Source organism: Rhinoderma darwinii, chromosome 13 (assembly GCF_050947455.1).
Source record: "Rhinoderma darwinii isolate aRhiDar2 chromosome 13, aRhiDar2.hap1, whole genome shotgun sequence".
Taxonomy (NCBI): domain Eukaryota; kingdom Metazoa; phylum Chordata; class Amphibia; order Anura; family Rhinodermatidae; genus Rhinoderma; species Rhinoderma darwinii.
The window spans coordinates 13405318-13433194 of NC_134699.1; the positions used below are offsets into that span (position 1 = coordinate 13405318).

Here is a 27877-nt window from a genome sequence, read left to right on the forward strand (position 1 = left end):
ACTTATATACATTACATGCGGGGCACTTATATACATTATATGCGGGACACTTATATACATTACATGCGGGACACTTGTATACATTACATGCAGGACACTTATATACATTACATGCGGGACACTTATATACATTACATGCGGGATACTTATATACATTACATGCGGGGCACTTATATACATTACATGCGGAACACTTATATACATTACATGCGGGGCACTTATATACATTATATGCGGGACACTTATATACATTACATGCGGGACACTTATATACATTACATGCGGGACACTTATATACATTATATGCGGGACACTTATATACATTACATGCGGGATACTTATATACATTACATGCGGGGCACTTATATACATTACATGCGGAACACTTATATACATTACATGCGGGGCACTTATATACATTACATGCGGGACACTTATATACATTACATGCGGGACACTTATATACATTACATGCGGGACACTAATATACATTATATACGGGACACTTATATACATTATATGCGGGGCACTTATATACATTATATGCGGGACACTTCTATACATTATATGCGGGACACTTCTATACATTATATGCGGGACACTTCTATACATTATATGCGGGACACTTCTATACATTATATGCGGGACACTTCTATACATTATATGCGGGACACTTCTATACATTATATGCGGGACACTTCTATACATTATATGCGGGACACTTCTATACATTATATGCGGGACACTTATATACATTATGTGCGGGACACTTATATACATTATATGCGGGACACTTATATACATTATGTGCGGGACACTTATATACGGGACACTTATATACATTATATGCGGGACACTTATATACATTATATGCGGGACACTTATATACATTATATGCGGGACACTTATATACATTATATGCGGGACACTTATATACATTATATGCGGGACACTTATATACATTATACGCGGGACACTTATATACATTATATGCAGGACACTTCTATACATTATATGCGGGGCACTTCTATACATTATATGAGGGGCACTTCTATACATTATATGCGGGACACTTATATACATTATATGCGGGGCACTTATATACATTATATGCAGGACACTTATATACATTATATGCGGGACACTTATATACATTATATGCGGGCCACTTCTATACATTATATGCAAGACACTTATATACATTATATGCGGGACACTTATATACATTATATGCGGGACACTTCTATACATTATATGCGGGACACTTCTATACATTATATGCGGGACACTTATATACATTATATGCGGGACACTTATATACATTATATGCGGGACACTTATATACATTATATGCAGGACACTTATATACATTATATGCAGGGCACTTCTATACATTATATGCAGGGCACTTCTATACATTATATGCAGGACACTTATATACATTATATGCGGGGCACTTATATACATTATATGCGGGACACTTATATACATTATATGCGGGGCACTTATATACATTATATGCGGGGCACTTATATACATTATATGCAGGGCACTTCTATACATTATATGCGGGACACTTCTATACATTATATGCGGGACACTTATATACATTATATGCGGGGCACTTATATACATTATATGCGGGACACTTATATACATTATATGCGGGGCACTTATATACATTATATGCGGGGCACTTATATACATTATATGCGGGGCACTTCTATACATTATATGCGGGGCACTTCTATACATTATATGCGGGACACTTATATACATTATATGCAGGACACTTATATACATTACATGCAGGACACTTATATACATTACATGCAGGACACTTATATACATTATATGCAGGACACTTCTTTGCAACGTAATTTGAGCCGTTCTTCATTGAAGTCAATGAAAAGCAGCTCAAGATTTACGAGCATCACAGACGCCTTGCTTAATGCGAGGAGGAGCTTTTATGTCTGAAAGAGGCAGCTGTTTTCTCCTGAAAACAGTCTGTCTTTTCAGACGTAAAAGGCACTTCTCGTGTGCACATACCCTTAGGATTCTAGAACAATGACATACTGACACTTAACATTGAAATTGACAAATTGACACTTAGGCTGGGTTCACACACCCTATTTACGGACATAATTTGTGCGTTTTAACCTCGAATTACGTCCGAAAATACGGCACCAAAGCGGCAGCAAACATCTGCCCATTCATTTGAATGGGCTTTACGATGTTCTGTGCCGACGGTCATTTTTTTTACGCGCCGCTGTCAAAAGACGGCGCGTAAAAAAGACGCCCGCGTCAAAGAAGTGCCTGTTACCTCTTGAGATGTAATTGGAGCCGTTTTCCATTGACACCATAGAAAAACAGCTCCAATTACGTCCGTAATGGACGCCGCGAAAAGCGCCTGCACTTGCCATTACGTCTGAAATGCCGGAGCTGTTTTCTCCTGAAAACAGCTCCGTAATTTCAGCCGTAATGGAGGCTGCCATGTGAACATACCCTTACATTGTGTTTGTTATCTGTAGGGTATGTTCACACGAACAAAAAGAAGTGGATGAAAATGACGGAGCTGTTTTCAAGGGGAAAAGGCCTCTGATTTCATGGTGTTTTTAAAGCTGAAAATAAAGTTTCTTTTAATTTGAAGCTTATTTTGAGCCGTATTTTTTTAACAGCCGTTTTTCACAGTGTCAATGGATTAGTGACATGCTACTTCATTTTACGAGGCGTTTTTTAAATTCAGCAGCGTAAAAATACGCCTCATGTGAACAGAACAGTGTATTTCCTATTGAAGTCAATGCGAAACTGTTTTCAGGCGAATGAAAAGTGTATTTTGGAGGGTAAACAAGGCTTTTACACTCCAAAATAAGCCTGAAAATAAGCTGTGTGAACAGACGCTGATATGCAGATATAAAATGATGAAACATCCCACTGATGCCATCTGGTGGTGAGTTTTCATGAACACACATATGTGGATGAGGTACATAACGGGTGATATCTGCAGCTGATGAACTTATGGGGTCATATCTATGTCTGAGGAACTTATGGGGTCACATCTATGCCTGAGGAACTTATGGGGTCATATCTATGTCTGAGGAACTTATGGGGTCATATCTATGTCTGAGGAACTTATGGGGTCATACCTATGTCTGAGGAACTTATGGGGTCACATCTATGTCTGAGGAACTTATGGGGTCACATCTATGTCTGAGGAACTTATTGGGTCATATCTATGTCTGAGGAACTTATGGGGTCATATCTATGTCTGAGGAACTTATGGAGTCATATCTATGTCTGAGGAACTTAGGGGGTCATATCTATGTCTGAGGAACTTATGGGGTCACATCTATGTCTGAGGAACTTATGGGGTCATATCTATGTCTGAGGAACTTATGGGGTCATACCTATGTCTGAGGAACTTATGGGGTCACATCTATGTCTGAGGAACTTATGGGGTCATATCTATGTCTGAGGAACTTATGGAGTCACATCTATGCCTGAGGAACTTATGGGGTCATATCTATGTCTGAGGAACTTATGGGGTCATATCTATGTCTGAGGAACTTATGGGGTCATACCTATGTCTGAGGAACTTATGGGGTCACATCTATGTCTGTGGAACTTATGGGGTCATATCTATGTCTGCGGAACTTATGGGGTCACATCTATGTCTAAGGAACTTATGGGGTCATATCTATGTCTGAGGAACTTATGGAGTCATATCTATGTCTGAGGAACTTATGGAGTCATATCTATGTCTGAGGAACTTAGTGGGTCATATCTATGTCTGAGGAACTTATGGGGTCACATCTATGTCTGAGGAACTTATGGGGTCATATCTATGTCTGAGGAACTTATGGGGTCATATCTATGCCTGAGGAACTTATGGAGTCATATCTATGTCTGAGGAACTTATGGGGTCACATCTATGTCTGAGGAACTTATGGGGTCATATCTATGTCTGAGGAACTTATGGAGTCATATCTATGTCTGAGGAACTTAGTGGGTCATATCTATGTCTGAGGAACTTATGGGGTCACATCTATGTCTGAGGAACTTATGGGGTCATATCTATGTCTGAGGAACTTATGGGGTCATATCTATGCCTGAGGAACTTATGGGGTCACATCTATGCATGAGGAATTTATGGGGTCACATCTATGCCTGAGGAACTTATGGGGTCACATCTATGTCTGAGGAATTTATGGGGTCACATCTATGTCTGAGGAACTTATGGGGTCACATCTATGCCTGAGGAACTTATGGGGTCACATCTATATCTGAGGTATTTATAGGGTCACATCTATGCCTGAGGAACTTATGGGGTCACATCTATATCTGAGGTATTTATAGGGTCACATCTATGTCTGAGGAACTTATGGGGTCACATCTATATCTGAGGTATTTATAGGGTCACATCTATGTCTGAGGAACTTATGGGGTCACATCTATGTCTGAGGAACTTATGGGGTCACATCTATGTCTGAGGAACTTATGGGGTCATATCTATGTCTGAGGAACTTATGGGGTCACATCTATGTCTGAGGAACTTATGGGGTCACATCTATGTCTGAGGAACTTATTGGGTCATATCTATGTCTGAGGAACTTATGGGGTCATATCTATGTCTGAGGAACTTATGGAGTCATATCTATGTCTGAGGAACTTAGGGGGTCATATCTATGTCTGAGGAACTTATGGGGTCACATCTATGTCTGAGGAACTTATGGGGTCATATCTATGTCTGAGGAACTTATGGGGTCATACCTATGTCTGAGGAACTTATGGGGTCACATCTATGTCTGAGGAACTTATGGGGTCATATCTATGTCTGAGGAACTTATGGAGTCACATCTATGCCTGAGGAACTTATGGGGTCATATCTATGTCTGAGGAACTTATGGGGTCATATCTATGTCTGAGGAACTTATGGGGTCATACCTATGTCTGAGGAACTTATGGGGTCACATCTATGTCTGTGGAACTTATGGGGTCATATCTATGTCTGCGGAACTTATGGGGTCACATCTATGTCTAAGGAACTTATGGGGTCATATCTATGTCTGAGGAACTTATGGAGTCATATCTATGTCTGAGGAACTTATGGAGTCATATCTATGTCTGAGGAACTTAGTGGGTCATATCTATGTCTGAGGAACTTATGGGGTCACATCTATGTCTGAGGAACTTATGGGGTCATATCTATGTCTGAGGAACTTATGGGGTCATATCTATGCCTGAGGAACTTATGGAGTCATATCTATGTCTGAGGAACTTATGGGGTCACATCTATGTCTGAGGAACTTATGGGGTCATATCTATGTCTGAGGAACTTATGGAGTCATATCTATGTCTGAGGAACTTAGTGGGTCATATCTATGTCTGAGGAACTTATGGGGTCACATCTATGTCTGAGGAACTTATGGGGTCATATCTATGTCTGAGGAACTTATGGGGTCATATCTATGCCTGAGGAACTTATGGGGTCACATCTATGCATGAGGAATTTATGGGGTCACATCTATGCCTGAGGAACTTATGGGGTCACATCTATGTCTGAGGAATTTATGGGGTCACATCTATGTCTGAGGAACTTATGGGGTCACATCTATGCCTGAGGAACTTATGGGGTCACATCTATATCTGAGGTATTTATAGGGTCACATCTATGTCTGAGGAACTTATGGGGTCACATCTATATCTGAGGTATTTATAGGGTCACATCTATGTCTGAGGAACTTATGGGGTCACATCTATGTCTGAGGAACTTATGGGGTCACATCTATGTCTGAGGAACTTATGGGGTCATATCTATGTCTGAGGAACTTATGGGGTCACATCTATGTCTGAGGAACTTATGGGGTCACATCTATGCCTGAGGAACTTATGGGGTTACATCTATGCCTGAGGAACTTATGGGGTCACACCTATGTCTGAGGAACTTATGGGGTCACATCTATGTCTGAGGAACTTATGGGGTCACATCTATGTCTGAGGAATTTATGGGGTCACATCTATGTCTGAGGAACTTATGGGGTCACATCTATGTCTGAGGAATTTATGGGGTCACATCTATGTCTGAGGAACTTATGGGGTCACATCTATGTCTGAGGAATTTATGGGGTCACATCTATGTCTGAGGAACTTATGGGGTCACATCTATGTCTGAGGAACTTATGGGGTCATATCTATGTCTGAGGAACTTATGGGGTCACATCTATGTCTGAGGAACTTATGGGGTCACATCTGTAGGTGACACTTCTTCATTATCAAATTCGCTAAGTTAGTGAATCCATTGCAGAACACTACAATCATCCCTAGCTAAACTGGAAATGGCTGATAACACAGATCACTAGCTTGTATTCAATGACACATATAATTTGGGTGTAGGTTCCATTTATCGGTATCTGCGCATACTAATAACAGACCACACAAAACGAAAAGCCGCGCACTTACACAATTGAGCGATTTTAACGCTCATAAAGGAATGCGCATGCGCATTACAGACACGACGACGCCTCAGAGAAATTCCCCGAGTCTCACGGTCATCCGCCCAGTACGCATGCGTAAATCGTGTTCCCTGCTAAAGATTCTGGGCGGCGCGCTGCAGATGAGGTGACGTCATTACGCAGAGAGGCGCAGCATCTGGGACGGCAGGAAGGAGACAGACGGTGCTGTGTTCTCGTAAACAGAAGTCTTGTGATTGCCGGATTGTACCATGGGGGGAATCCTGGGGATCTGCTCTGTCGCCAGTTGGGTAAGGAAATGGATGTCGATGTCATGTGACCGGGTCCGTGGTCTTCAAACCGCTCTCCGGCTGTTGCTAAACTACAACTCCCAGCAGGGTAGGAGTTGTAGTTCAGCAACAGCTGGAGGGTAAAGGTTGGTGACCACTGCCATAGGGTTAGGTTCTGGTACTTGGGGTCAGGGTTATTTCCTGTTGATACGGGGCGGGGGTAGTGTATGGGAGCAGTTTGGTGCCGAGGGGGGTGATGGGTAACGTTCAAGGCCTGTGCATTTTGTACCACAGGGGGCGGGGCATAACGACCTTCCAGTCTACACCAATCAACCGTCCTCACATCCTGGGGTAGAGTTCCACAGTGTGACTGCTCTAACTGTAAAGAATCCTTTCCATGATGCTGCTGAAACCCTTGACATCCGCACGTCATGGTGACCGGTGTGAAGTCAAATCTTTATTGTCCTTTGATATGTCTACATAGGCGTCATCCCATAATCTAGTGGTCTCCAACGGTAACAAGACTACAATTCCCAGCTTGACAGGGTAGCTTTGTGGCAGATATTTTCAGTATTATTCTGCGGCTGTTATTTTGCTCTTGATTACGCTAATAGGGGGTAATGATTTAGCATATGGGGGAATAGAGGTCTGGAGACCGGTGAGCTCTCCCGTAACCAGCGTTGTGTAGCGTCATGTTATTGAAAGTTACTTTGTCCTCCAGAGCAGAAAGCGCTGATAGAGAGGAGTTCTGAGTCGGCATACCAGTGGGAGTTTCCATCTAAATTTATTATTAAGGGGGAAGTCTCACCTGGACACCCCTTTGTCTACACGAGGATCTGGTGGCGATCGTCTGTTCTCGGCAGGGAAAGCTACTGGTGCCCTCTGCAGTAAAAATGTGGTATTACATCTCCTCCATTAAATACCCGCATAGTCCTCCAGAATAGGAGCTGCTCTTTGCATCTGCTCTGGCTAATAGGTCAGGGTGCCCTCCCCCGCTATGACGTCCGTGTGCCCTAAGGAGAGTAAGACCCTGTTCACATATGAGCTAACCACGGCCATCTTGAAAGCTGTGGATGGCATAATCGCACCGTCCACTGTTATCTAAGCCATTCCGGGGGAGCAGGGGGCCCTGAAACTAAGTGATGGCGCTGTCAACACACAGCAACTTAGGGCGTTTTAGAACGTGGCCTACCCCTTTAAGAAGTCCTACAAGCTCCCTAATATAACATTTTTGCAATCAACTGCCAGTGGGTGAGATCAGAGGTGGCAGTCCCTGGTGACGGAGGACATAAGGTACCAGTATTATACATGGTAGGTGAGGGCCCTCGGGGCTGAGGTTCCGCCTCTGGTTGTCTTGTTACACGGCTTCTCATGTGGTTTGTATTCTGGGACTGTTCCCGTCCCTACATGTGAGTATCAGCTGGCGGATGTGACCCCATTAATCGGTGTATCCTTTTATTTGCAGATTCCGTGCCTGTGTAGCAGCGCCTCGTGTGTACTATGTCGCTGCTGCCCCAGCTCCAGCAATTCCACCGTGACCCGTCTTATCTATGCGTTCCTCATGTTTCTGGGGACGCTGCTCTCCATTATAATGTTGTCTCCAGGAATATCGGACCAGTTAAAGAGAGTAAGTTTTATGATGTCACCATAGCCTTCCTGCAATGCCATACAAGGGGCTGTACCCACCCAAATCTGCTATGCTGCGTGACGGTGCCCTGACTGCTGGAAATCCCACCAATGCCTAGACCGACGGGGCTCGTCCAACACTGGGGGTCATATTAGTAATGGATGTGATGTTATTGGTTGCCATGGGGCTTATATATATAGCACGCGTCAGGATTCGGCCACTGTTCCTGCACTGCTGCCAGCTGTTTACAGTGAGATGTCACCTGACCGCCGTGCTCCGTTATAGTGACATCACCAAAAATGAGATTATTGTGGCAGGCCGCTATTGGCCACGGTAAACTGTCTGTGGCACAGCAGACACGGGCTGGTAGTTACAATGATGCTGCTGCCGCCCGCTCTATTATTGGATCATGCCCATTAATAAAGTATTAGGGGATTGCTATATATGCTGTTGCATTTCTCAATCTGGGTCTCCAGCTGTTGCAAAACTACAACGCGTGGCTCCCTGCAGCTGTCGTGGCATACTGGGAGTTGTAGTTTTGCAACAGCTGTACAGCCACATGTTGGGGAGCACAGCGCCTAATGTATGTGTGGGTGAAGCTAAACTTTACATCTATTGAGGAATGTGATGACATCATCGTTCCCTCCGCCTCATCTTCCATACATTTTAGTGACCTCACCAGATTAGAAGATAATAAGCCGCAATCTACATAACTGTCACATGATGAGCCTCTTACTCCATGACATTACTCGGAGCCCATGATATGTCATGCTGTCTACAGACATCAGATATGTTTTCTTACAGATATTTATTGACTTTTTTCACTTATCCAAGTCTCTCTTAAAGAATCTACTTTTTCTTGAAGATCTCTGCTTGCTTTCAGTGAATAGGAACAGTCTTGTTTATATAAATGAGCTGGATGCCATTGTATCCACTCCAGGTAATTCTTTGTGAGATAAATACATCAACATCGCTCTCCTGTCCTGATAGTTTGCTACAATGTATCAGGCTGGAATCCGAGCTCTTTGGCTCACAGTGGATACAATTGTAGCAAACCCTCAGCTGTGAGAAGTATTAGGTCTGTACAGGCTTTCAGCCTTTTGATGTAAACAAGACTGTTGTGCGACGACATCACATGAGCAGTTGACTACTGGCTTTAGCGCTGTATATGCGGTGAAGTCACATGACCACAGTGTATGACATCACTTCGTATAACCGGTGACATGCGGTTGTTTACAGGTGGCGGTTGGATTTACCAAGAGGGCCCAGTGAGGATTGTAGGGGGAAGCTTCTATAAAAACAAATGAGTGGCTTCACTTTATATTTACTGCAACATTATAGACGTTCCTATAAACTTCCATTTCTGGAAAACCCCTTTAAGTTTGTTTGGCAGCCACGTGAATATTTGACATAACTGACATCCTCGTCTATTGTTATATTCTAATAGTCAATAATTAATATATGACCAAGAATGTGGCACAATGGAGATGCTTTCTTGAGCCATCTGGTATTTCTCAGATCCCGTTATCTACGTCCCCACCAAGAAATACCAGACCGGCTCATGGAAATACCTTGTAATTAAAGGGGTTTTCCACCTTCTGACAACTGATGACCTATCCACCGGATAGGTCATCAGTACATGATCTGTGGGTGTCCCACACCCGGACCCCACACAGATCAGCTGGCCTAGTGGCTTCGAGCATCGCATGTACATGCCAGCAGCAGTTGGCTCCGGCCCCCGAGTAGCGGCTGAGCTGCACCAAGTGAATAGGAGCAGAGCTGGAGTTCGGCAGCACGGCCACTATGCTATGTACGGAGCCAACTGCTTCCGGCCCCGTACATGGCATTATGCTCCATAACATACGGCGCCCGCAGGCCACCGGAGAGGCATAACGGTGCGGGGTCCGGGTGTTGGACCCACACCGATTATAAACTGATGACCTATTTGGTGGATAGGCCATCAGTTGTCAGAAGGTGGAAAGCCCCTTTAGGTTTTCCTTCACCCCGAAAGCTGCAACCAAGAAGAGTAAAGGCCCTTTTACACAAGCCAATGGTCGAGCAAAATCTCGCTCATCGGCTGATCAACTCGTTAATGCGGCCGATCAAATGGATCTCCCTGATGTGCTGCCGACATAATGAAAATGTATGGGGACGAACGAACGAACGAACGATCGTAGTAATGATCGCTCGTCACCATATATAACCAATCATTGCTCCTTGTGAAAGGAGAAAACAAGCGCCAATCGATGAGCTGTCGATTGGCGGTCCTTTTAACGGCACATATCGGGGTGTGTCATAAGACCCTAACACAGGTATAAAAATAGGGGGAATTTAATGATACTGCCGTTCCGCATGCAGGTCTTATTCTAGAAAGCGCTGGAGTAAAATGTGCCTAATTTATTAAGAGACGCACTCTGCTTAGTAAATTGGGAGCATCGCTGGCCATGCACCAGAAAAGGAAATCTACAGCTTGATTAAATCTTAAAGGGGTATTCCCATTTTATACGTTTAGGGCATATTTATGCCATAAACGTCTGATAGACATGGGCCCCCGTGCCTATTTTCAGAATGGGGATCATCCGACCCTATCCCAGCATCCAGACGGGGAATGAATTGCGAGGCGGCTGCGCATGTATATGGCTCTGTCCATTCTGTTTTATGGGAGCTACGGAAATAGTTGCAAAACACGCTCGGCTGTTTACCGAAAACTTGGCCACCTCGTAAGGCGGTAGCCGGAGCCCAGCGGCAGAAGGTAGGACAGGGGGCCCCGTTTTAGAGAGAGGTGTGGGACTCGCATAGACATTTTTGGCATATTCTGTGGCTAGGCCATTAATGTCCGAGATGAGAATACCCCTTTTAAGCTCCCTAGTCGCAGGCTTGGTAAATACGTCTTCTACGTCAGGACGGTTTTTGAAGGTTCGGCCACCACGTTGATATGCGGATCGTGATGTGATTGTCTCCCGTCTCATCCCATGTTTTCTCTTCTGCAGGTTCCAGGGTTTTGTGAAGGAGGATTTGGCACAGAACTTCCCCATGTGAACGGATACGTGAACTGTAACGTGCTGGTTGGATACAAGGCCGTCTATCGCGTCAGCTTTGCCATGTCCATGTTCTTCCTGGTCTTTTCCTTGCTGATGATTGGAGTCAAGTCGAGCAAAGACCCCCGAGCTGCTTTACACAATGGGTAAAATGGGTGATGTTGGGTTGGTATCGCATAATAACAGCCTCACCCAGTCCTTAGTTTTTATGGATCCAATAAACGGGCAGAGAAACGTTGTGGGCAATCCTATAACATTTATATTTCGGGTCCATGAAGCCCTAAAAGAGGCGGCGCTGTCACAATCGCGTGTGTCCAATGAGGCGCCAGCAAGTCCTCATTCCCCTGATGCACAGCTGTATCAGGCTCTACAGAATGGGAGCCGCTCTTTGAAGTAGTTATCTGCCTGATAGATGAGGGGGGTCTTGAACGGAGAGTCCCCCAACCCCATAATACCTTTATAAAATTGTCTAAACTACACGAGCCTTTTAAAAAAATAAATGCATCGGAGTAAAAAAAAATGGCTGTTTAACAGTGCCCCTCCTGTTATTGGCCTCTGCTTGGTACTTCAACACTAACTCATCCAAGTGAATGCAATACCAGACACGACCAATGGACACGTGTGGCGCTGTCTCATACTCAGTACATGCATATAATCAGAATTAGTGGTTACATTATGCTTTGCAAAAGCGACACTTTTGTGCTCCTTCTAGTCTTGCGGGGATTCTTGATACGTTCTATATATATTTTTTTTATCTCCTCTAGATTTTGGTTCTTTAAGATATTGGCGATTGTTGGTATCATGGTGGGAGCTTTCTACATTCCAGAAGGACCTTTCACTAGAGGTAAATAAGAAATCTTCACCGTCCTTATTCATTAGGAAATACGGGATTGCAGTATGGTTTCCCTATTAGTGTTCCTGACCTCTGTCCTTGTATTTTATGGACATATTACATGCAGGAGTGAAGTTGCCTCTAGAAACAATGGGATACAAGACTTCATGTAGTCCGTGGTTATAGTGTATTTAGCAGTTCACAGAGATACAATCTACATATAAGGTAGTAAATACAATGTTACTGATCCTGAGTTACATCCTGTATTACACTCCAGAGCTGTATTCACAATTCTGCTGGTGGAGTCACTGGAAACATACATTACATTACTTATCCTGTACTGATCCTGAGTTACATCCTGTATTATACTCCAGAGCTGCACTCACTATTCTGCTTGTGGAGTCACTGTGTACATACATTACATTATTTATCCTGTACTGATCCTGAGTTACATCCTGTATTATACTCCAGAGCTGCACTCACTATTCTGCTGGTACAGTCACTGTGTACATACATTACATTACTGATCCTGAGTTATATCCTGTATTATACTCCAGAGCTGCACTCACTATTCTGCTGCTGGAGTCACTGTAAAAAGTTTTGCTTTTTGTTTTTAGAAATGGCGCCACTCTTGTTTATTGGTTGTGTCTGATATTGCAGCTCATCCCCGTTGAAGTGAATGCGGCTGAGCTGCAATACCAGGCACAGCCCATGGACAAAAGTGTCGCTGGAGAAAAAAAAGACCCTAGTTAAATGACCTATGTGTGTCTACCAATGGCCAAACTGATCCATACGTGTAAATGGTCTTGTACATGTTCATCAGTATCTTTGAGATTCTGGGATCCACCTTGCGGACTACGTGATACTTGGTATCTTTCACTTTTTTAGTGCGAGGAATCAGCTGCGACTTTCGCTGTTGTCACGTGCAGCCTAGGACTTAATATTTTCTTATGGGACATTAGATGCATAAACGGAGCCTGCCAATGTCCGTTGACTCTCTGGTGCGGGTCGTCTTGTGGCGCTGTAGGGTAGCCGCATAGTAATGTAATGGGGTCATCGTTTCACATTCTTTGATATTTCAGCATGGTTCTGGATCGGATTCTCTGGGGCCGGCTGCTTCATCGTCATCCAGTTGGTTTTGCTCGTTGACTTTGCTCATTCACTGAACGAGTCGTGGGTGGAGCGCATGGAAGAAGGGAATTCTAAGTGCTGGTACGCAGGTAAGGAGAGCGGAGTAAGAACCGGGCGGTGTGATCTGTGTGGCTGGGACTGATGTAATGATTATTATTTTCTGCGCCGTGTAGTTCTGCTGTCTGTCACCAGCCTGCTGTACGTCCTCTCCTTTATTGGCATCGTCCTCTTCTATGTGTTCTACACCGTACCGGGCGGCTGCAACGAGAACAAGTTCTTCATCAGCTTCAACATGATCCTGTGTTTGATCGTATCCGTCATCTCCATTTTTCCCAGAGTACAGGTACGGTCCATTTTGGTTGTGAAGCTGTATCGGTCGGCCAATTTCCCTTAATATTAGTATATAGACATTGTGTAACGACCGCGGCTGGTTCTGCTTTTTGAGTGGGGTGGCGGCGCGTGACTGGCCATTGACTATAATGAAAAAAACAGGTGAAGCCGTCCATAGACAAAGTGGCATAGCGTTATCCGAGAGTTGCGGTCACTTCATTCTAGCGATCAGCAGGGGTGACTGGATTTGGAAACCGCACCTATTGGACATTGATATCAATAGGATATGCCAGCTATGTCTGTACTGAGACAACCCCCATACCAAGTGATTCCAGCTTGTTGGCTCCATGGTGGCCTCTGCATGTACTTACTTTCCCGATCTCCCTCCATGCAAGTCTGGAGGACGGTTTCCAAGGGTAATGTGGGGCCTAAAATACTCCAAAGTCGGAGTGTGGTGGAATCACGATATGGTGGCAGTCCTACATTGGAGTATTATGGACAGACCAGTACACAACCCAACCGTAGGACCTCCCTATGGCCGTTTAATTTACTGATCTATGAGGCTCCGTATTGTCTACATCCATGGACGTGTTTGTTCTCTTCACATTGCAGGAGTATCAGCCGCGATCCGGCCTCCTGCAGTCCTCCATAATTACATTGTATATCGTATACCTGACCTGGTCCGCTATGTCCAACGAGCCCGGTAAGTGGAAACCTGACCTAATGATTTGTAAGCCGACTTCCTGTTGTTGGTGCTGAAAATTCCTTTGTGTTCTGGAGGTTCAGTGTTGTCATAGGGACATTGGAAAGACCAATAGAAATCTCGAAACTGACTAATCTAATAAGACGATCTGCCCGCAGGAAATCTGTTCTCCCATCTCTCCGTATTTAACAAAAATGGGAACATTATCATTTTTGGTAAGTAATGACGGATGGAAGAACGGAGCTCCGGAACATCCGTGTCCATGCAGCCTTATAATTGGTCAGGATTTGTCCCTATGACAACACCGTTGAACCCTAACAGCAAGTGTTATCATGGAGCAAAGTTTGTAAGGTCCTGCTATTAAAGCAGTTGTCATATTTGTCTTCTCTCCACCTCCGCTCTCAGAGGGAACCTGCCGACAGTCCCTTTAGGCTGAATGCACACGATGCGTATTATGTGGGATTTGCCGAGCGTATTTTGTATGCTGCACATCCGTCATGTAATACAGCACAGTTTTAAGACTTCATCTACACGGTGCAGATTTCTTCTGCACGTAAATTGACCAGTGCGTAATTTAAAATCCGCAGCATGTTAATTTATCCTGCGTTTCCGCTTGCGAATTGTAGCGGACTAGTTATAAAGAAAAACGCACCAAAGTACGCAGCATAAAACCGCATCTATTTCCGTATCAAAATGTAAAAAACGCACCTAGAAATGCAGAAAAAAAACACCATTAAAAAGGTGCGGAATTATGTGCGTATATCTGCGGTTCTGATGCAGGTTTTATGCGTCCACATACGCAACCTGTGCATTTAGCCTTAAGGGTAAGTCCACACGTTGCGTAAATGCTGCTGATTTTCAGCAACTCCTTTCTTTGCTGAAAATCCGCAGAGTGGATGACAAATCTCATCCTCACGCGTAAATGGAAAACCGCTCAAATTGACCCACGGTGCGTTTTTTTTAAAATCCGCAGCATGTCGATTGTATTTGCGCAATTACTGCTTTTGTTGCAGGTTTTCCCCATTGTAGTCAAGCGTGAGGTAGAACCCGCAACAAATAGCAGATGTTGTGACTTTTGCGGTGGATTCCGCCGCAAAAATCGCAACTGAGGAAAAAAAATAAATCTTAAAAATACCCAGAATTCTGTGCATCATCTAGGCCTGCCTCCTGGGATGACGTTTTATCCCATGTGACCGCTGCAGCAACGTCGTCCGTGGAGGCTGGGCTGCAGGTTGTCCGAGAGTAAGGCCTCATTTACACGAGCGTAATATACGCGCATGCTTTTCACGCGTGTCGTACGCACCTATATTACTCTATGGGGCAGTGTAGACGATGCGTGAAGTTTGCGCAGCGTGAGTGCGTTGCGTAAAACTCAGGACATGTTCTATAATCGTGCGTTTTTCGCGCATCACGCACCCATTGAAGTCAATGGGTGCGTGAAAACCACGAATGCCGCACGGAAGCACTTCCGTGCGAACTGCGTGATTCGCGCAAGAGCTGTCAAAAGGATGAATGTAAACAGAAAAGCACCACGTGCTTTTCTGTTTACAAACATCCAAACGGAGTGTCAAATTAGAGATGAGCGCACCGAACTTCACCGGGTTCGGCCGAACTCGTTTTGACCGAACCCGGCAAAAAATGTTCGGGTACGCGACGGCAGGAGACAGTCACTGTCCACGGTGCTGAAAGAGTTAAACTGGTTCAGCACCATGGACAGTGACTTCCGATCACAATATACATATACGTGTAAAAAAAACAAGAGGTTCTGACTTACCGATAACTCCCGACTTCTTCCTCCAGTCCGACCTCCCGGGATGACAATTCAGTCCAAGTGACCGCTGCAGCCAATCACAGGCCAAGCACAGCCTGCAGCCAATCACAGGCTGCAGCGGTCTCATGGACAGCCGCGTCATCCTGGGAGGTGGGGCCGGATGACAAGAGAGGGACGCGTCACCAAGGCAACGGCCGGGAGACCGGACTGGAGGAAGCAGGAAGTTCATGGTAAGTATGAACGTCTTTTTTTGATTCACAGGTTGGTGTATATTGTGATCGGAACTCACTGTCGAGGGTGCTGAAAGAGTTACTGCCGATCAGTTAGCTCTTTCAGCACCTTGGACAGTGACGGGCGTCGAGTAGCCTCATCTCTATGATGGCGGCTGCGCGAAAATCACGCAGCTGCGCATCATACACGGATGACACACGGAGCTGTCAAATGCCTTTTGCGCGCGCAAAACGCACACGCTCGTGTAAATCAGGCCTAAGGCTGTGTTCACACGCTGAGTCAAAAACGTCTGAAAATACGGAGCTGTTCTCAAGGGAAAACGGCTCCTGATTTCCAGACGTTTTTTAAGCCACTGGCGATTTTCGCTGCGTTTTTTTTCAAGAGTCTATGGAAAACCGCTCCAAAAAACGTCCCAAGAAGTGTCCTGCACTTTTTCATGGCCGTTATTTTACGCGGCCGTTTTTGAAAACGGACGTGTAAAAAAACGGCCCATCGGAGCAGAATGCCGTTTTCCCCATTGAGCTCAATGGGCAGATGTTTGGAGGCGTTCTGCTTCCAATTTTTCACATGGGCGAAAATAGCCTGTGTGAATATAGCCTAAGGCTTCGTTCACATCTGCGTCAGGGCTCCGATCAGGGGTTCCGTTGGTGATTTCCATCAGGGGAACACATGAACGAGAAGTTTCTGTTTGCATCATTGATTTCAATGTTGACGGATCCGGTGCAAATAGTTTCCGTCTGTCTCCGTTGTGCGAGGGTTCCGTCGCTTCTACGGACTCAATACCGCAGTCAACTGCGATATTCATAAGTGTCGTTTATCCGGACACTTCTGTGTTTTGTTTTTCCCTAGATCGTACTTGTAACCCAAGCCTGATCAGCATCCTGAACAAAATCACCTCCCCCACCGTAAGTCCAGTCAATGTGACCGCACTGCCTCACGTGCCCACACCGGAGCCACCCAAATCCCTGCAGTGGTGGGACACGCAGAGCATCATCGGCCTGGTGGTGTTTGTGCTGTGTCTCCTGTATTCCAGGTGAGAGTCCAGGCCTGGGCCATACATGCTAAACATTCAGACTCCGATGCTTCATTTTTTTGGGATTAAAAGTATTCTCACCTTGGACAATCCCTACTTGTTAGAAGGATCTCTTGACAATATGATGAGCGCAAAGCATCCCTCTACTGTGACCTCCAGCGATCATCTGTAATCTGTAGGGAAAATTACAGTCAATCTCCAATTTCCCTGCAGCGCCACCACATGGGGAATATTAAGCATTACATGATGTCCATTTATATCAATGTGTTGTCTGTAATGCTGGACAGGACAGGTCCTCCAGATGAGAGACGCTCTATGTAACCGCTCACCACTCTGACCAAGAGATGAGGATCCTGGACAGAGGACCCCACTATTAACTCAGAATTCCCTAATAAAGTATATAAATTACGGAGACCGTATTATACTAGTTATATTCCTGTATATAGGAGCAGTATTATAGTAGTTATATTCTTGTATATAGGGGTCAGTCTTCTAGTAGTTATATTCCTGTATATAGGGGCAGTATTATAGTAGTTATATTCTTGTATATAGGGGGCAGTATTATAGTAGTTATATTCTCCTATATACAAGAATATAACTACTATAATACTACCCCTATATACAAGAATATAACTACTATAATACTGCCCCCTATATACAAGAATATAACTACTATAATACTGCCCCTATATACAGGAATATAACTACTAGAAGACTGACCCCTATATACAAGAATATAACTACTATAATACTGCTCCTATATACAAGAATATAACTACTATAATACTGCCCCTATATACAGGAATATAACTACTAGAAGACTGACCCCTATATACAAGAATATAACTACTATAATACTGCTCCTATATACAAGAATATAACTACTATAATACTACCCCTATATACAAGCAGTATTATAGTAGTTATATTCTTGTATATAGGAGGCAGTATTATAGTAGTTATATTCTTGTATATAGGGGCAGTATTATAGTAGTTATATTCTTGTATATAGGGGCAGTATTATAGTAGTTATATTCTTGTATATAGGGGGCAGTAGTATAGTAGTTATATTCTTGTATATAGGTGCAGTATTATAGTAGTTATATTCTTGTATATAGGGGGCAGTATTATAGTAGTTATATTCTTGTATATAGGGGGCAGTATTATAGTAGTTATATTCTTGTATATAGGAGCAGTATTATAGTAGTTATATTCTTGTATATAGGAGCAGTATTATAGTAGTTATATTCTTGTATATAGGAGCAGTATTATAGTAGTTATATTCTTGTATATAGTAGGCAGTATTATAGTAGTTATATTCTTGTATATAGGAGCAGTATTATAGTAGTTATATTCTTGTATATAGGGGCAGTATTATAGTAGTTATATTCTTGTATATAATGGGCAGTATTATAGTAGTTATATTCTTGTATATAGGAGGCAGTATTATAGTAGTTATATTCTTGTATATAGGAGCAGTATTATAGTAGTTATATTCTTGTATATAAGGGCAGTATTATAGTAGTTATATTCTTCTATATAGGGGCAGTATTATAGTAGTTATATTCTTGTATATAGGGGCAGTATTATAGTAGTTATATTCTTGTATATAGGGGGCAGTATTATAGTAGTTATATTCTTGTATATAGGGGCAGTATTATAGTAGTTATATTCTTGTATATAGGGGGCAGTATTATAGTAGTTATATTCTTGTATATAGGAGCAGTATTATAGTAGTTATATTCTTGTATATAGGAGCAGTATTGTAGTAGTTATATTCTTGTATATAGGGGCAGTATTATAGTAGCTATATTCTTGTATATAGGGGGCAGTATTATAGTAGATATATTCTTGTATATAGGAGGCAGTATTATAGTAGTTATATTCTTGTATATAGGAGCAGTATTATAGTAGTTATATTCTTGTATATAGTAGGCAGTATTATAGTAGTTATATTCTTGTATATAGGGGCAGTATTATAGTAGTTATATTCTTGTATATAGGGGGCAGTAGTATAGTAGTTATATTCTTGTATATAGGGGCAGTATTATAGTAATATTCTTGTATATAGGAGCAGTATTATAGTAGTTATATTCTTGTATATAGGAGCAGTATTATTGTAGTTATATTCTTGTACATAGGGGGCAGTATTATAGTAGTTATATTCTTGTATATAGGGGGTAGTATTATAGTAGTTATATTCTTGTATATAGGAGCAGTATTATAGTAGTTATATTCTTGTATATAGGAGCAGTATTATAGTAGTTATATTCTTCTATATAGGGGCAGTATTATAGTAGTTATATTCTTGTATATAGGGGCAGTATTATAGTAGTTATATTCTTGTATATAGGGGGCAGTATTATAGTAGTTATATTCTTGTATATAGGAGCAGTATTATAGTAGTTATATTCTTGTATATAGGGGGCAGTATTATAGTAGTTATATTCTTGTATATAGGAGCAGTATTATAGTAGTTATATTCTTGTATATAGGAGGCAGTATTATAGTAGTTATATTCTTGTATATAGGGGGCAGTATTATAGTAGTTATATTCCTGTATATAGGGGGCAGTATTATAGTAGTTATAGTCTTGTATATAGGGGGCAGTATTATAGTAGTTATATTTTTGTATATAGGGGGCAGTATTGTAGGAGTTATATACTTGTATATAGGAGCAGTATTGTAGTAGTTATATTCTTGTATATAGGGGCAGTATTATAGTAGCTATATTCTTGTATATAGGGGGCAGTATTATAGTAGATATATTCTTGTATACAGGGGCAGTATTATAGTAGTTATATTCTTATATTTAGTGGGCAGTATTATAGTAGTTATATTCTTGTATATAGGAGCAGTATTATAGTAGTTATATTCTTGTATATAGGAGGCAGTATTATAGTAGTTATATTCTTGTATATAGGAGCAGTATTATAGTAGTTATATTCTTGTATATAGTAGGCAGTATTATAGTAGTTATATTCTTGTATATAGGGGGCAGTATTATAGTAGTTATATTCTTGTACATAGGGGGCAGTATTATAGTAGTTATATTCTTGTACATAGGGGGCAGTATTATAGTAGTTATATTCCTGTATATAGGGGCAGTATTATAGTAGCTATATTCTTGTATATAGGGGCAGTATTATAGTAGTTATATTCTTGTATATAGGGGCAGTATTATAGTACTTATATTCTTGTATATAGGGGCAGTATTATAGTAGTTATATTCTTGTATATAGGGGCAGTATTATAGTAGGTATATTCTTGTATATAGGGGCAGTATTATAGTAGTTATATTCCTGAAATATAGGGGCAGTATTATAGTAGTTATATTCTTGTATATAGGGGCAGTATTATAGTACTTATATTCTTGTATATAGGAGGAGTATTATAGTAGTTATATTCTTGTATATAGGGGCAGTATTATAGTAGTTATATTCTTGTACATAGGGGGCAGTATTATAGTAGTTATATTCTTGTATATAGGAGCAGTATTATAGTAGTTATATTCTTATATATAGGGGGCAGTATTATAGTAGTTATATTCTTGTATATAGGAGCAGTATTATAGTAGTTATATTCTTGTATATAGGGGGCAGTATTATAGTAGTTATATTCTTGTATATAGGAGCAGTATTATAGTAGTTATATTCTTGTATATAGGAGGCAGTATTATAGTAGTTATATTCTTGTATATAGGAGGCAGTATTATAGTAGTTATATTCTTGTATATAGGGGGCAGTGTTATGGTAGTTATATTCTTGTATATAGGGGGCAGTGTTATGGTAGTTATATTCTTGTATATAGGAGGCAGTATTATGGTAGTTATATTCTTGTACATAGGGGGACAGTATTATAGTAGTTATATTCTTGTATATAGGAGCAGTATTATAGTAGTTATATTCTTGTATATAGGAGCAGTATTATAGTATTTATATTCTTGTATATAGGAGCAGTATTATAGTAGTTATATTCTTGTATATAGGAGGCAGTATTATAGTAGTTGTATTCTTGTATATAGGAGCAGTATTATAGTAGTTATATTCTTGTATATAGTAGGCAGTATTATAGTAGTTATATTCTTGTATATAGTAGGCAGTATTATAGTAGTTATATTCTTGTATATAGGGGCAGTATTATAGTAGTTATATTCTTGTATATAAGGCAGTATTATAGTAGTTATATTCTTGTATATAAGAGCAGTATTATAGTAGTTATATTCTTGTATATAAGAGCAGTATTATAGTAGTTATATTCTTGTACATAGGGGGACAGTATTATAATAGTTTATATTCTTGAATATTGGGGGCAGTATTATAGTAGTTATATTCTTGTATATAAGAGCAGTATTATAGTAGTTATATTCTTGTATATAAGAGCAGTATTATAGTAGTTATATTCTTGTATATAGGGGCAGTATTATAGTAGTTATATTCTTGTACATAGGGGGACAGTATTATAGTAGTTTATATTCTTGAATATTGGGGGCAGTATTATAGTAGTTATATTCTTGTATATAGGGGCAGTATTATAGTAGTTATATTCTTGTATATAGGAGCAGTATTATAGTAGTTATATTCTTGTATATAGGAGGCAGTATTATAGTAGTTATATTCTTGTATATAGGAGCAGTATTACAGTAGTTATATTCTTGTACATAGGGGGACAGTATTATAGTAGTTTATATTCTTGAATATTGGGGGCAGTATTATAGTAGTTATATTCTTGTATATAGGGGCAGTATTATAGTAGTTTATATTCTTGAATATTGGGGGCAGTATTATAGTAGTTATATTCTTGTATATAGGAGCAGTATTATAGTAGTTATATTCTTGTATATAGGAGGCAGTATTATAGTAGTTATATTCTTGTATATAGGAACAGTATCATAGTAGTAATATTCTTGTATATAGAGTGCAGTATTATAGTAGCTATATTCTGGTATATAGGGAGCAGTATTATAGTAGTTATATTCTTGTATATAGGGAGCAGTATTATAGTAGTTATATTCTTGTATATAGGGAGCAGTATTATAGTAGTTATATTCTTGTATATAGGGACAGTATTATAGTAGTTATATTCTTGTATATAGGGGCAGTATTATAGTAGTTATATTCTTGTATATAGAGTGCAGTATTATAGTAGTTATATTCTTGTATATAGGGAGCAGTATTATAGTAGTTATATTCTTGTATATAGGGACAGTATTATAGTAGTTATATTCTTGTATATAGGGGCAGTATTATAGTAGTTATATTCTTGTATATAGAGTGCAGTATTATAGTAGTTATATTCTTGTATATAGGGGGCAGTATTATAGTAGTTATATTCTTGTATATAGGGGCAGTATTATAGTAGTTATATTCTTGTATATAGGGGGCAGTATTATAGTAGTTATATTCTTGTATATAGGGGCAGTATTATAGTAGTTATATTCTTGTATATAGGGAGCAGTATTATAGTAGTTATATTCTTGTATATAGGGAGCAGTATTATAGTAGTTATATTCTTGTATATAGGGACAGTATTATAATAGTTGTATTCTTGTATATAGGGGCAGTATTATAGTAGTTGTATTCTTGTATATAGGAGCAGTATTATAGTAGTTGTATTCTTGTATATAGGGGGCAGTATTATAGTAGTTATATTCTTGTATATAGGGGCAGTATTATAGTAGTTATATTCTTGTATATAGGGGGCAGTATTATAGTAGTTATATTCTTGTATATAGGAGCAGTATTATAGTAGTTCTATTCTTGTATATAGGGGGCAGTATTATAGTAGTTATATTCTTGTATATAGGGAGCAGTATTATAGTAGTTTATATTCTTGAATATTGGGGGCAGTATTATAGTAGTTATATTCTTGTATATAGGGGGCAGTATTGTAGTACATAGTTGTAGTATAGTAAACACACTTTTCGTATGCACAGAACAGTTCTCACTTACCCGCCTTCACTGTATTCCTCGATCTTACGTCTGGGGATGTCACGATACCAGAATTTGGACACCGATACTTTGTGTAGTGTTGCGATTCTCAATACCAAAACGATACTTTGCCAACAGTAATAAGAAAAAAAAAGTTCTTCCATTTTCTGATGTGAGGTGTGATGATGAATTTAACCTCCATGTGCCTCACATTAATAGTAATTTACCCCATCATGTTTCTCAGTCATAATGGGTTAATGTGTGAGGTACATGATGGGGTTAATTACTATTAATGTGAGGCACATGGAGGTTAAATTCCTCACACCTCGTATCTCACATTAATAAGTTAAAGAAAAGATTTGATTTTATTTTTTTTTACAGTGTACACATCATAAAATGCCCCAAAAAATAGTTGTTCAGGTTATTACGGCCGCGCCAATACTGAATGTGTATATTTTATGTATTGAGACTTATTTTAATTTTTATTGTAACAAAAATGTGTGTTTTTATTTAATGCTTTTCTTTTACAAACTTTAATGTACTGGCATATATCTATATACTGCTAGGTCTGTCCTAACAACTGCCTGTGTACCAAGTATGTCCTAACAGGAAATTGGGTAAGACAGCTCTGGGGTTCTTCTATGGACCCTGGGCTGTCTGCCCATATATGGTATGTCCCTCCATCACTTGACAGGGATTCCCTGTGACACTATCCAAAGGGCATCGCCCCTTCTCATTTTCCCCTGGATGCTGTGGTCCACTTTGATCGCAGCCTTCAGGGGAATAGCAGTGGAGATGAGGTTTCTCTGATCTCCGCTGTTTCGAGCGGGTAAAACAGCCATTACCCCGCTCCTGACAACAAGTGCGCGTGCGGTCAGCATGAGGTGATTCGGCCGGCGGTGCACTAATGAGCGGCGGACAGGCACTTAAGACAGAACATGGGTGTTTTTCAGTGTGCGGCCGCCATGTTCTGTCTTCAGTGCCGCCAATCATTAGTGCAGCGCTGGTCGGTCGCACGCGCACTTGTCAGGACTCCGGAGCGGGGCAATGACTGTATTACACAGCCGCAGCCCCGCTCTAACAACATTCATGTGTTACAATGCTAAGCTGTGCGGCCTCACATCTTTGTATCGAAATACATGAAATAACGGTATTGACCAGTTTCGATGCATCGTGCGTCCCTACTTACATCCGTACGTTCTTATAGCGTGTCATATACTCTCACTGACCTGATTCCATACGTTTGCCCTTCTATGTTCCCTCCAGTATTCGCAACTCCAGCAGCAGCCAAGTACGGAAGCTGACCCTGTCTGGCCAGGACACGGCTATGCTGGATGACACCAGTGGAAATGGCGGCGATGCGGAGGAAGGAGAGGTTCGGCGTGTTGTGGATAATGAGAAGGAAGCGGTTCAGTACAATTATTCCTTCTTCCATTTCATGCTGTGCCTCGCTTCCCTCTATGTTATGATGACTCTCACCAACTGGTACAGGTGAGACCTTTAGATTGTATTGGGCTCTCCACGTTTCCTGCATCCTGGCGTCCATATAATCTTGTAGAGATCTTGTCCGTTCCTTAGATATCTGCAGCGGTGTCACTCAGCACCACAAGGGTTGGAGACTTGCAATGTTATCGCACTCTCAATCCCCAGTATATATGGATTCTTTCTTGAATAAGGAGCGTTGGGTGACTCTCGTTCTCTAAATAGGTGCGGGTCACAGAGCTGGGAGCCACATCTACTGCATATCATATGGAGAAGTCTAAGCTGGGACTACGACTACCCCTTTAAATCATGTTTCTGGGAAAATCGCTGCCATTACTGCTCCCATAGTGGGGTTGTCCCCTTTCTTCTCCGAATTCTAAATAGCAAACTCACTGTGTTAAGTGATTATCCTCCTGCTCCAGCATTGTTACATAATGTGAAAGTCAGGAGACTGGTAAAGCTGGGTGACCTGCTCTGTGGGAGTTGTAAGGCTCTGTTCACACGCAAAAGTAAAAGCAGCTGTAAAATACGGAGCTGCTTTCAGGGGGAAACCGCCTCTGATTTTCAGCTGTTTTTAAAGCATCACATTTTTTTGGAGTTTCTTTTTTCTATTGACACAATGAAAGACGGCTCGAAGTGACATGCACCGTTCACGGAGTGTTTATGCGCCGTGTTTTAAAACTGCCACGTAACAAACGCCACGTCTGAACGAAACACAGTTTTTCCCATTGAAATCAATGGGCAGATGTTTGGAGGCGTTCATCTTCTGTATTTGCATGCGTTTTACGCCCTGAAAACACACTGAACATACCCTAAGGCTACAGTCACACGCAGCAGATTCTGTCGCAGGAATCCATGTAAATTAAAACCTGTTCCCTTCATCCGATTGGTTGTTTCTGCAGCAGGTGCCGGGATTTCTGAAAGTTCCATTCAGATGAATAGAACGGATTTTCAATTACATTAATCTCTGCAACAAAATCTACCGCCTGTGATTGCGCCCTAATAGACGCCGGTTCAGCTTTAACCACAGAATGGTCTTTATTTTAGCAAAAAAATCCAGCAAAACAGATAACCCGTTTCATGCAGAGTGCTGGGCCTGAGGGGGCGGAGCATGACTCCTTAGGTGTTCTGCCCTCTCTGGCCTGTTCTAGACTTAGAGTGGAGCAGATGAACTTAAACTGTCAAAGATATAGACACCATAAACCAGGCAGGCTGAAAAAGTGACAAATTCAGCACAGTGGCGCATGAATCTTGCTAAACTCCTTTTCCTTATGCCAACTCCTGGTTGGCTTAGTTTTCCTTTGGCACATTTAAGCCACGCCCCTTTACAAAAGTGTCTCATGAGGCACAAACCGCAAACTTAAGTTAGTCAAATTAAATTTGGCACATTTTTCTACAAGTTTAGACGCAGACCGTATTAAATCTGCCCCGGTATTTTCTTTTAAGTTAGAGCACCCCCTACAGGTCAGATGTGTCTACTGTATCACATGGTATTTTTTTTTCTCAAATTACAGCCCGGATTCAGACTTAAATACCATAACAAGCAAGTGGCCAGCAGTCTGGATGAAGATGGGGTCCAGCTGGTTCTGTCTCGTCATCTACACCTGGACCCTCGTCGGCCCCTGCCTCCTCCCCAGCCGAGACTTCAGTTAGATGCCTCTGATTGGAAGATTTCCAGTTCCAAAGTTCTGCTTAGACAATTCCAGAAGTCGTTTTCCTTTACTGCTTGTCCTGTTTCCTGACGGTTCCTTTTACTTTGAAGCTTTATAATGTGTGTCCTGCTGCTCATCTGCTTCAGTTGGAATGTAACAAGGAGCAGCGTCCTTTACCTTCCTGTCAGTAATATATTGCTTACATTTCCTATATAAAGGCGTACACGTCTATCGCTCTGATTTTTATGCTCAGATTTACTTTGTATTCAGTGTTTGATTGGATGGTGCGTTGTGATGCAGAGCATTGCACCCCCTCGCTGGACACTTCCCAGCTGCTCCTTGTAATAAAGGTGTCTCCTGTGCCAGGGCCATATCTGTGTAGTTGGGTACTATAAAAGGTATGGGTCTTGGGTTACATTCACACAGTCATATATTGGGATTAGATGTTTTCTTGCTCGACTCTGGTGGGATCGTTCCCTGGTTTTGGCAAAAAACACACGGGCCTCACAGGGACCAGATACAATTGCGTTCCGCAGCCGTAGGGAAGTTTCGGGCACTTCTTTCCCCAGTGGTTCTATGGAATAAAACTTTAGATAACTATTGGGTTTTAGGATGATCCCAAGTTGGGTTCAGTAGAACCGTGGGGTGTTGTGAAGGTGTTCCTGCCGGCTGAGACCAGCCTGACTGTGGTTGAGGGCACTACAAAACTTCACTACGAACTCTTGCCATGCAGCTGGTTTCCCCAAGTGTAGCTATTAAAAAAAAATATGTGATTAATGCTGCCTAAATTTCAGATGCCTGTACACGGTGGCGGAAGCCGATATATGGCGGAGAATGAAGTCTTAACAAGGTATCGGTGACATCACTGTTACCATGTCTTAGCCCAGATTTTGGGGTGCTGCCTCCATTGTGTCTAGATTATCTTCAAAATTGCACTGTAATGTATACACTGTTTAATAAAGGATTATTTAATAAAATTACCCTTTAAATCAAGACGTCTGGAGGCATTTGCTTCACGTCCTCATGATTTGTCTGTTCGGTTTAATCCCTTAGAACGTCTTTTGGTGATGTCATTGCTGTAGACGATAAATGTAAAGTTAGGCCTGATTCATATCCCGTTTTTACCCTTCCGATGGAAGGTAGAAGTCACCCGAACTTCCTAACCGAAGCACTGCACCCCGTGAGGCCCCTGACATCACTGTCCATATATAGATGGTGATGCCAGGGGCTCCGTAGTCTACAGCATCGCAGCCCCTCTGGCTGGAAGCTCCTCTCTTGGGAAAGCTGTTAACGTCCCGGTCTATATATGCAGTGACATTAGGAGCTTTGAGATGCTGGAATCCCCGGCTGGGGACTCAGCTCCCGGGGGAGCCCCTAA

The 27877-nt window shown here is 41.7% G+C and overlaps 2 protein-coding genes across 2 annotated transcripts in view; one reads left to right on the top strand and one right to left on the bottom strand.

Moving 5' to 3' along the window:
* PKIG (cAMP-dependent protein kinase inhibitor gamma) overlaps positions 1 to 6799 on the bottom strand; it is a 78215-nt gene extending 71416 nt beyond the window's left edge. Inside the window, exon 1 of the mRNA XM_075845866.1 lies at positions 6460 to 6799. The gene's annotated coding sequence lies outside the window, so the exon portion shown is untranslated. The remainder of the gene's footprint in view (positions 1 to 6459) is intronic.
* On the top strand, positions 6605 to 27492 carry SERINC3 (serine incorporator 3). The gene is made up of 10 exons (XM_075845865.1): positions 6605 to 6760; positions 8205 to 8366; positions 11357 to 11550; positions 12169 to 12248; positions 13319 to 13456; positions 13541 to 13710; positions 14310 to 14400; positions 17252 to 17435; positions 24632 to 24856; positions 26362 to 27492. Exons 1-10 carry the CDS (start codon positions 6722 to 6724, stop codon positions 26498 to 26500), a joined length of 1422 nt encoding a protein of 473 aa, XP_075701980.1. The 5' UTR covers positions 6605 to 6721; the 3' UTR covers positions 26501 to 27492.
* Positions 27493 to 27877: the final 385 nt, after the last annotated feature.

Excerpts from the sequence above, each read along its gene's own strand:
- SERINC3 (XM_075845865.1), top strand. The coding sequence starts at position 6,722 with ATGGGGGGAATCCTGGGGATCTGCTCTGTCGCCAGTTGG. Across the intron at positions 12,249-13,318 it reads AGAAGGACCTTTCACTAGAG|CATGGTTCTGGATCGGATTC; the intron begins GTAAATAAGAAA and ends TTGATATTTCAG. Across the intron at positions 13,711-14,309 it reads CCATTTTTCCCAGAGTACAG|GAGTATCAGCCGCGATCCGG; the intron begins GTACGGTCCATT and ends TTCACATTGCAG.